Genomic DNA, 11,007 nt, shown 5'->3' with positions numbered 1-11,007 from the left:
TGTGGACATAAGAGCTTAAGCCATTAAGCTCTTAATGGAGTTTGGGACTTGCGAGGGTACGCCCCACGTATGAGGTCAACCACCCCGATGATGGTCAACTGCAAGGCTGCATGTACACCCAACGTACCTCCAGAGTACGTCGCGCGTACGCACCCTGAGTTGACTCGGTTGGGTTGACTCGGCTGGCTCGACTCAGTTGACCTAGTTGGTTTGACCAGTTGACTTTGACCAAGTTTGAACTTGAGGGTATTTTGGGATTTTGATGGAAATTGGTCATTGGTAGGAATAGGTGTCGGTTAGAGAGCTGAGATTCGGAGTCGGGACTTCATCAGCTTTTGTTCAGTTTGTGAGGTGAGCTTTCCTCACTGTAGTTGCGGGTCGAAGGCACCAGGCCGACCCTTTGGATTCGATATCCTGTTATGCATGCTGTTGTACTGTAGTGATTTGTTAGATCAATATCCTAGTATATAGGATAATGCTATGCTTAGTGATCTGTAGATCAGTCTGACTGTCTGTAGACTGTTATATGATTATATGTTATATGTGCACGTGTTTAGTTGGTGGTTGAGGCTTTACTGCTTTGTACGTGAGCCAACAGACTGGGGGCATTCCAACCCGATGGTTGAGTGGGCCTGGGGGTATTCCATCCCGAGGATGACAGGACCCGTTGTGTATTGGCATTCCAACCTGATGGTTGAGGGGCCTAGAGTATTCCATCTCAATGGTTGACTGGACCCATAGTGTATTGGCATTCCAACCTGATGGTTGAGGGGCCTGGGGTTTTCCAAACTCGATGGTTGATTGGACACGATATGTTGTTATCGTATATGTTATTTGTTTGTGTGTTGGTACTTTGGGAGATGTCACTAAGTGCTGGCTTACGGTTTTGGGTTATGTTTCAGGTACTTCAAATGACCACGGGAAGGCGAATGCGTGATCGTATACCTCCTCATGTTTTGTCTTATGATTTTGGGAGACTCTCATGTAAAAAATGTTTTGAAAACTATGCTTGTAAACAATTTGTGAATTTGGGTTGTTGTTGAAAAGTTTAAATTTATCATGATTTTATGGATGTTACAATTTTTGATATATCATTTGATGAATTGTATGATGAGGATGCGGTTTATGTGTACTATATCTATTAGAGATGGAGTTCATTAGTCGATTGGCTCGTCATCATACGAAGGATGAGTTTTTAGGGTTGGTATCCGACTATGAGGATTTCGACATATATCATGTCGTTTACCATTTTTAATTATTTTTTAAATATCTTTTTTTATGTAAGCTGTTGTATTTTTTGTGATGCATATATCCTTGGGTTAGGATAATCAAGGAACAATTGTACAATCCATTGAAGTATGAAGATGGTATTTACAAACCAGTTATCTACAAATCAAATATAAATGCTTACACATATGTTGATTGGGTATGATAATTTGGGAATAATTTTATGCTTACTCATACGTTAGGGCGGGTATCCCAACACTCGACGACCCATCTATACATATTGTGTTTATTAATGTGGACAATCTTGTTTATTGGTCCTCAAAATGCCAATGATATATATATATATATATATATATATATATATATATATATATATATATATATATATATATATATATATATATATATATATATATATATATCGATCAAGTGTTGATGCTCAATACCATGGGGTGACAGATGTGGCTGTGAAGATATGTTTGATGCATAATTTCTGAGCTTCTCTATCTAACATTCAAAGCCACCATTATCTACTTTGACAACATCAATGTAGTCTTCATGTCTTTGAATCTGGTCCAACATCAATAAACCAATCATATCGAGTTTGACATGCTTTATTCGGGATCAAGTTGCATCAGGTCACATACGAGTTTTACATGTTCTATTAACCGTTTAGTTTGCCAACATCTTCTCAAAGGGTCTAACTATTTCTCTCTTTAATGATTTCAAGTCTAGTTTTGATGTGTTTGGTGTCACTCTTAGTGATATATGATCGACTCGGGTACTAGTGGTATATGTTTGGTGTTACTCCTAGTTAAGTCTCAAGTTTGTGTATGTTTGGTGTGTTACTAGTTTGTCAATCCTAATTTAAGTAAGCTACAATATGTGAATTTAAACTGAAAAATCATGAACCCACAAATCCAAGGTTTGTGGGTTCGAGCCCGAAAACCTGATAAAGCAAAAAACCATGAACCCACACAATCATGTTTTCATTCGAAAACCCGTAAGCTCAAACTGAAAAACCAAACCCATATGGCTTTGACAACCGAAAAAACTAACTTATGTGGTTTGGATTCAGTTTTATTTAAAGACCGATCCAAAACGACCCATGTTAATCCCGATATATTATACTATATGATTTGTGTATGCATTTATAATTTAACTTAGTTAAAATTTGTATATCCCAAAGTTATTCTCAGTCGATTACGTGTATTATGTTGTATATATTATTTTCATTCTCTTTTTATAAACATTAATAATATACACATTTAACTGGAATGGTTTTTGGGGTCTATACAAAACCTTTTGTGTAACGAGAGTAGTTTAAGTTTGTAGTAAAATGTAACCGAAAATAAAACGATTTTAACATGTAAGAAAATGAAATTATTCCAAGAATTAAACAAATCTTATAAGCTTATTTCTAGCCAAAAATTAAGAAAAAAATCTCAAATCCATGATCATGCGATAATACCAAAATCCTTAAGGAAAAAAACCCAAAACCACGTCTTTTTTGGCCATTTTGCAAGGTTTTTTGTATTTTTGTTGAGGCATTAAAAATGAAGAGATCTATATTTTTCTGATGTTTTCTCAAACTTTCATGAGAAACTAGTGCTAAATCTTAAAACAAGGTTATATATATATATATATATATATATATATATATATATAATATATATATATATATATATATATATATATATATATATATATATATATATATATATATATATATATATATATATATATATGGAAATGATCAAATGAGAACACCTAAAATGTTGAGAACGCGAGAACAGTTGTAAACCAATCATCATATAAGGGCATAAAAGGATTTTACAATATAATTAATTATGGATAATTTATGAGTAATTAATTAATTCCTAAAATCATGAGATTTAATATGATTAATAGATTTTTACCAAAATTATAGGAACTTATATAATCTATTTTTAATTAACAAAATCAATAAAATGATTCTAAAAACGTTTTTAGCATAATTTAAAAAAATGGTTTTTTTTTGCTTTAAGTTTTTTTTACCAACCACATCAAAAATACTGACGCATTAATCATTTTATCGGAATATTAGTAATCATGCATGAATAAATATATATTTGTAGTCATATATGAAGCCCATAATAATCTTGAATGAATAGATGAATTAATTTATATTCATAAATGAATAAAACACAAGTAAAGAAACATCACCATAAATGAAAACATCTAAATATGAATTGCTTCAATCATTAATGAATATACATTTAATCTTATGAATACATTTAAATACACATTTAATCACTAATGAATACACATTTAGTCATAAATGAATAGAAAACACTGTTAAGAGACAAAGAATTTCTAATATGGTATCGGCTTTGGCTTCCTCGGTTAAAGAGATTGATTCGTTGTGGATCTCCGATGGGTCATAGAGGAGTAGTAGTCCAGCGATGATTTTTCTCAAACCGCCTTAATCTTTTGTGTCACCCGACTTCCCTTTTCCATAGCATTCTTTCTATGTGTATATTTTTGTCTGATCAAGCTATTGTATCAGAATAACATCTGTTGTCAAAGTGTTTCCATGGACTACTCGGACTTTAAGATCCGGATGTTTCATGACAAAAAGTTTCCCACCTCCATTCAAAGCTTCATTCTGTAACACCACAACAAATTCGCTCAAAATTTCTGGATGTTGGATAAAGTGTTTTCTTCGTAAATAATGTTTAGGACTTGTGGAAAGCCTCGTTAATTTATTATATCAATATTTGTCCTTTTCCATTAAAATCAACACATATATAACACAAAAATATGTCATTTTCCTCTCAAAAACGTGTTTTGTTCTTATCATTTGATAGAAAACATGTAACATGCATGCTTCTTCCAGTATCATTATATGATTAAAGACATTTCAACTAACCTTGTTCAAGGCAGCGAGGCTAAGGACCTTGACACCAATCCTATCGGCCTTCAATATAGCTTCTTCTATTTGCCTATTTATGCCATCTCTTGCAGAGGGTAAAAAATACTGCAATCATAAAACAACTATATATCAACATATATAATCCAGTTTTAGTTCAATCTGTTACTAGAACAATGAAAACGAACACAATTCTGGCTTAGTTTATGCCGGTTCATAAATTTGTACTCTATATGTGGAAAGAAGTTGCATAGTACCATGAACCCAAATCTTGGCACGACCCAACTCTGAAGTAATCTTCCTCTAAGATGGCAGAAACCGAGCAAGAAAGTTTTTGATTTAGCCCACATGATCAGCATCACCATGAAAGCTACTGGCCAATGCAGGAAGAAGATAATATTTGTCGCGTATGGCAATGAGCTGCACGATCTAAAAACAAATGGAACATGCATTGACGACATGACATCAGCCACATGTGCAAGAAACACAAAGTCTGGTGCTTTTGCCTTCTTGCCTACAAAATATAAGAGAAACGTACATGTATTAAGGAATTGAATTCATGTGTAATCTCGATTGAGTACTCTCGACCTTCAAATGTATTTTTAGGGACCGTAGTTTGCGTATTGATTACGACGTTTAATGTGACTTAATTGTTTGGTGACCCGAATGGATCTTGACCCGACCCTACTTCTAGGAGCACGACCCAATATAGATAATTAGATGGATAAGTGGTTGGGGTAGGACTACAATTTGACTTTTGAGAAAAAATTGATAAATTTTCAAGATTTTTAAGGAGTTGGTGACGTGGCTCCTTTATAACCCGGACTAATAGGTAGGCCGGGTGACAATTGATGACACGACAAGATAAAAATACACAACACATAATGAAATAGGAACAAAATTGAAATTTGAATTCTTGTTCGTGTCGTGTTCGTGTCAAGTTTAAAAAATACGATGTCGTGTCGTGTCGTCTTCGTGTTTAAATTTCACACAAAATTGACACGATTTAACATTTATTTGTCGTGTTATGTATGATTAAATATTAATTAAATAAACTAATTGTTATTTTGTGTTATCTTTGTCGTGTCGTTTTCGTGTTAGACAAAAATACGACACGATGATCCGATTTGTCATCCCTACTAATAGGCGGTGCAAAATACAAAACGAACGTATATTTCATATATAACACATAATAACTATCAAAGCATGAAATGGATTTACGTTTACGTTTTGGATCATTTCTTATATAGGTCCCTTTATAAATTAAAACATTTTTTTTTCAAAATGATGATATTTTAAAAACCCAATATTTATAAATGAATAAGACATGAGTGAAACAAATAATGTAATATAATAAGCCAGACTATGATATTCACTGTTCATAAATGAATAAGGTGTTAGTTAAAAAAAGAGCTTAACGTCTTAAGCCAATTTTACTTATTCATTGCTGAATAGATCAATGAACAAATTCATATGTCTTGTCTTTTGACCCAATAAACAAGCCTGGTGTTCGTAATCTGGTTTGATAGCAGCAAATGGTGTTCGTAATCTGATTGCAGAAAACTATAAAAAAATCGAACTTTAAGGATTAATTCCTTGAACCTAAAATTGATGAGAGAATATACGCTTTTCGGTCATTAATTCTTTCTTTAAAATCAAAATGAAATTGAAATCAATGGAGCCATCGAACTTGAAATTCAAAATTAGTGGGGTTAAGTGAGAAGCGAGCCTCAAATGAAACTCAAACCAAACCTGAAATCGAAATGGCGTTGAGCGATAAGCGTCTAGTTTCATGCTGATGGTCGATGTTGTTTTGTGGCTAAATGATAACAGTAAAGACGAGTGGATGAAAAGTAATAATACCAAAATAAATAGGAAGAATGAGAAGAAAAACATTGATTTGGTTCTTAAAATCAGGTCTTCAAATAAGAAGACAAAATTAAAATCGAAAATTCGATAAAATGAGGGATCACATAAATGAATGATATGTTGCCTAAAATGATTCCAAAAAATTAGGAATTAATTTTGAAATTATAGTTCCTGATTTACATGACCGTTATTAGTATATCTTTGGTTTCAATTTGGGCGGCAAAAAGAATTGTTGATTGCTTAGAAAAATGACACGTAGCAAATTCTTGGTTTATAAGAATGACACCTGCCATTAAATACACTCTTTTATTAGAGTAGGGATATGGTATACGAATCTAATATTCTAATATTCTATTGTTCATAAAATAGAATATGAAATATATTCTAACATTATATGTTTTAGAATATTTCAATGTAAAATATGTTGAAATTATTGGCTTAGAGTATTAGAAGGTATGAGCTGTGAGGCGATGATATTGAATGAGTATTTATTTTTTAATATCCAAATTGATTATCTAAGTCTAAGAAGCTTAGCTAAAAAATAACGCACTATGAGGCGATGATCTGGCTATCTTGAGAAGTTTTTTTGTTTCCATTTGGTTGTTTCTGGTTATAGGTCTATGTGACTATAATTTAGGGGTTTTCAATTATTCTTGAGCTGCTTGTGGACACAGTGCTTAATTAATTATAATAATGTTGAAAGTCAGTTGAGTATGGAAGCGCACCCCAAACCAATCTGTAGGCCGATCAGTCAATTTCAAAATTGATTCCTTATGAAGGTTAGTTGTTTTTTTACTTGGTTTATTGTAATAACACCCTTTAGAAAAGAGTCTTATGTGATTTTTGAAGATTTTATACAAATAAATCATACATATTCTCTTATCTTAGTATATATGATGAAATTAAATACGACCATTTTGATTCAATTTAAACTAGGAAGGTATTTAATTTAGACATATTGTGAAGTTATATTAATATTCTTTCTTCTTTATCTGCAGATTACTCAAGCCTATGGGTTTAATTGAAAGAATTTTATTCGGCTCCATTTTTTAAGGAATGATTATATTTCATATGAACATATATATTCTCTTTTCTACTAAGTTATGTAATTTTTTTTAATAAACAATATGTATAAAAACTTATATTTATTGATTATCCAAGGCATTGAAGATGGAGGCATGTAGAGGATTCGTCAGATAAAGAAACATAGAATTTCTACTCAAAATTATTAAAATACAATGATTTTTTTTATTTAAAGACTACTTGTAAATGGTAAATCACCCATTTGTGATTGCTTAAACATTTTGATGCAGATTGGATCGAAAATAATAGAAATTGAAGGAATTTTATTCAGCTCCCTTTTTAAGGAATGATTATATGTAAAGAGAGAGATACTAGCAAAATAAGCCTATTTCTACTACTTAACAGACTTCAATTCAGCCAAAAAGCTCCAACAGAGTCCCCCAACTGCTTTTCCTGCCTCCACTTTATTTACTCCAGAAAAGACCATATTGCCCCTATGTTGACTTACATCAGATTCTCTCTTCCTATACAACTTCTCTTCCATTTTATTTATAGTTGATTTTAGATGTTATTTTGGGGTTTAAATACCTGGTTTTGTATTTGGTTAATAAGTCATTAATAAATGGTTTGCAATGTTTACTATATCTTTAATTTTAAGTTTTTACCCTTTTGTAATTTTGAGTTTTTATCTTGTGTGTACTAGTTATTATTTAATCGGTTATACTTTTAATTTTGAGTTTTTACCCTTTTGTGGTTTTGAGTTTTTATCTTGTATGTACTATTTAATCGGTTATACTTTATAGTTGCATCTACAGTTTTTTTGTTCTTTTATTCTTTGTTGAAATCTAATATTAAATGCTAACCTTTCTCAATCGGAGAATGCAATTTTAAATTAATATTTGCTAATAAGTGATTTGTTTGTTATCAATGGTTACTTGCTTCTAAAGTTCTAATAATTAGTATTTTGTTAACTATATATATATATATATATATATATATATATATATATATATATATATATATATATTAATTTTCATGATATCTTTTATTGTAATATAGATATTTTATACTGTTTATGTTTCATAAAACATTTTGTCCATGATTTATTGTCTATGTTTTTTTTGTTAGTTTTTATTATATTATACAACATAATCATTTTCTCTTTTAATCTAGGCATATAGGACATTGCTCATATCTTCAAAATACAATGCAATTTTATTTAAGTTGATAATTCTACGGATAAAACATATAAGTTTCTAAAAGAAATAACTATTAGCAAATGTATCGTTAATTAAAACATCTATTAACTTTTAAAGTTTTTATACGTTGGTCCCGTGTAGTGCCCGGGTTATAACCTAGTTCTCAAATTAAAGACAACATGATGAGTCAAACATCAAATTGAAACCGAAGGAAAATTTCACTTTCATTGATTAAATTATCTTAATACATTCTTTCCACTCAAAATTAAAAACATATTCTTCATTTTAACATTTCATTTATTGACCGCTAAAAGTATTCATTGCCTTTTATCTTTCATGGATAGCCACATGCCCCATAAGCTGCAATAAAAAACAATATTAGTTTCAATCAAATATGAAAATACATGTTCAATCACAAGTCTTATATTTATGATATTGTTTGATGTACGTAAAAAAATTATGATGACAAAGGAACTTACAAGGATCTGTCACAGCGATAACAGCATAACTTCCATCACATTCGCCATTAGTTCGAAAGTTCATATCAATAGCATAGGATGCATGGTTTCGCACAGTATCAGGGTCAAAGCATGAACCTCCTGGTTGGATATCCCCACAGTTGATTCGTCCACAAAGGTAGTCAAGAACTTCTTGTAACTTTGGTTCTGGAGCTTGGGTTTGAGCCACACACCATGTTTTTCCCTATCCAATTATCATAACAATTAAACTTCCACTAAGATCAACAATTTGATGTAATGTTTGGAATCTACGAATGTACAAATGATAGAGCTTTTCAAGATATCTTACATGTACGTAACTGGAGCACATGATGAAGCAGAAGAAGAAACCAAGAGAGCACAATGAGAAGGTTAGGTTTGCCATTATTTTATAATATGTCTTGTGAATGTTCATTTGATTATATACTGTATACGATTTGTAACGGTTTGAGAACTTTGAGATATGGGAAACATAAGAATATAACATTTGCAATTAATTGAATATATTATATAAATATTTTGTAAGATTATAAAGACAAAGTACAATAAATGAACAATGTATTTAAATGGTTATCCTCTTTATTAAATGAAGGTTTTTTGCCACTTGTTACACTCTCATTCAATTTGTCAAATGTCATTTTGTGATTATTTTGAATTAATTTTTTTTCACATGTCATTTTATGAGTTTTTCTTTTTTATTAATTTCACATAATATTATAATGTAATAATTGCAATAAATGTAGCAATAAATGAATATTAATTTCATTAATAAATTTACCTTTTAAAAAATTCCCATTAAAACAATTCATTATTTTTTAAATTTATTTGTTTAAAATGTTCCATTATAATAATTCATTATTTTTTAAATGTAGCAATAAATTGGATATTAATCTCATTAGTTTCTTATTTTCTTATAATAGTAATTCCCATTAAAACATTTCCATTATAATAGTAATTCATTATTTTTCATATTTTCTTATAAATTCAAAGTTTTCAAATATTATGACCTTTATATATATATATATATATATATATATATATATATATATATATATATATATATATATATATATAATATTAAATTAACCAATTTAATACACAAGTCTCACAACTAGTTTAAATATATTTTATGGTTAGGCCATTAAAAAGACTGCCCACCAGTAGCTTTAATGTGAACGTTCGTCTAAAAAGAAAAAAAAAAATCCTCTTTAATAATGAAGGTTTTTTTTGCCACTTGTCACACTCTTATTCAATTTGCCAAATGTCATTTTGTGGTTATTTTGAATTAATTTTTTTTCCACATATCATTGAGTTTTTCTATTTTATTAAATTTCACATAATATTATAATGTAATAATTGAAATAAATGTAGCAATAAATGAATATTAATTTCATTAATAAACCTACCTTTTAAAAAAGTTTCCATTAAAACAATTCATTGTTTTTTTTAAATTTATTTGTTTAAAAATTTTCATTATAATAATTCATTATTTTTTAAATATAGCAATAAATGGATATTAATCTCATTAGTTTCTTTTATTTATTAAATTATTTTTTTAAATTTAAAAGGAAAAAAAAACATTTCCATTATAATAGCAATTCATTGTTTTTCTTATTTTCTTATAAATTCAAAGTTTTCAAATAGTATGACCTTTATATATATTTTTTAAATTAACTTATTTAATACATGGGTCTCACAATTAGTTTAAATATATTTTATGGTTAGGCCATTAAAAAGACTGCCCACCAGTAGCTTTAATGTGAACGCTCGTCTAAAAAAAAAATAAGTAAAAATCGTAACCGAAGCCACCAGCTCATGACGAGTGAAGCATTGTAGTGCTCGTGTTTCTTATTTAGTGGTAGAATCAAATTACATATTTTAAACAAAACTAATTTTATAAATAGCTATGTTTTATTTTTATATATAAAAAACATTCGATAAAATGTTAATATCTTTGGTAAGTTAATAATTAAAACTGATTTTATAAATAGATATGTTTTATATTTATATATAAAATCTTGGATAAATCTTAATATTTTTGGTAAGTTAATAATTAGAGAAATCTTTAGAAAAATCTCAATATTTTGGGTAAGTTTATGAAAAAGGTACAAATTTTATTTTGTTAACAAAAAAGTCTTGATTACTAGATAAAAAAAATTCAAATCAACCATTTTTTACGGTTAAACTATTTTTTATCTGGTTACCTATGTAAAAGACTCATTATTTAACACGGTTTATGAAAAAAGTCATAAATTTTTATTTTATTTCAACTCTTTTAGCC

General features: G+C 29.6%; 1 protein-coding gene and 1 long non-coding RNA gene across 2 annotated transcripts; both read right to left on the bottom strand.

The window, feature by feature from the left end:
- Positions 1–3,601: 3,601 nt before the first annotated feature.
- Positions 3,602–4,673, bottom strand: LOC145105355 (uncharacterized). The gene is made up of 3 exons (XR_013707279.1): positions 4,396–4,673; positions 4,139–4,246; positions 3,602–3,874 (listed from the first exon to the last, which is right to left on the bottom strand). It is a non-coding gene; the product is annotated as an uncharacterized LOC145105355 (long non-coding RNA).
- A 3,809-nt stretch (positions 4,674–8,482) lies between these two features.
- LOC145105348 (major pollen allergen Ole e 10-like) lies at positions 8,483–9,103 on the bottom strand. Its single transcript, XM_079042472.1, has 3 exons — positions 9,037–9,103; positions 8,709–8,931; positions 8,483–8,589 (listed from the first exon to the last, which is right to left on the bottom strand). Exons 1-3 carry the CDS (start codon positions 9,055–9,057, stop codon positions 8,564–8,566), a joined length of 270 nt encoding a protein of 89 aa, XP_078898598.1. The 5' UTR covers positions 9,058–9,103; the 3' UTR covers positions 8,483–8,563.
- Between the last annotated feature and the right edge of the window lie 1,904 nt (positions 9,104–11,007).

The sequence above is a fragment of the Lactuca virosa genome, chromosome 1 (genome assembly GCF_052849685.1).
Source record: "Lactuca virosa cultivar CGN04683 chromosome 1, Lactuca_virosa_CGN04683_v6, whole genome shotgun sequence".
NCBI classification, from domain to species: domain Eukaryota; kingdom Viridiplantae; phylum Streptophyta; class Magnoliopsida; order Asterales; family Asteraceae; genus Lactuca; species Lactuca virosa.
Note: the sequence above shows the minus strand (reverse complement) of the source record. Positions and strands in the feature narration are given on the sequence as shown.

What these genes read in the sequence shown, in the direction of transcription:
- LOC145105348 (XM_079042472.1), bottom strand. Translation starts at nt 9,057, where the DNA reads ATGTGCTCCAGTTACGTACAT. An exon ending in TGTGCTCCAGTTACGTACAT is followed by an intron (nt 8,932 to 9,036) that starts GTAAGATATCTT and finishes ATAATTGGATAG; the next exon opens with GGAAAAACATGGTGTGTGGC. An exon ending in TATCGCTGTGACAGATCCTT is followed by an intron (nt 8,590 to 8,708) that starts GTAAGTTCCTTT and finishes TTTTTATTGCAG; the next exon opens with CTTATGGGGCATGTGGCTAT.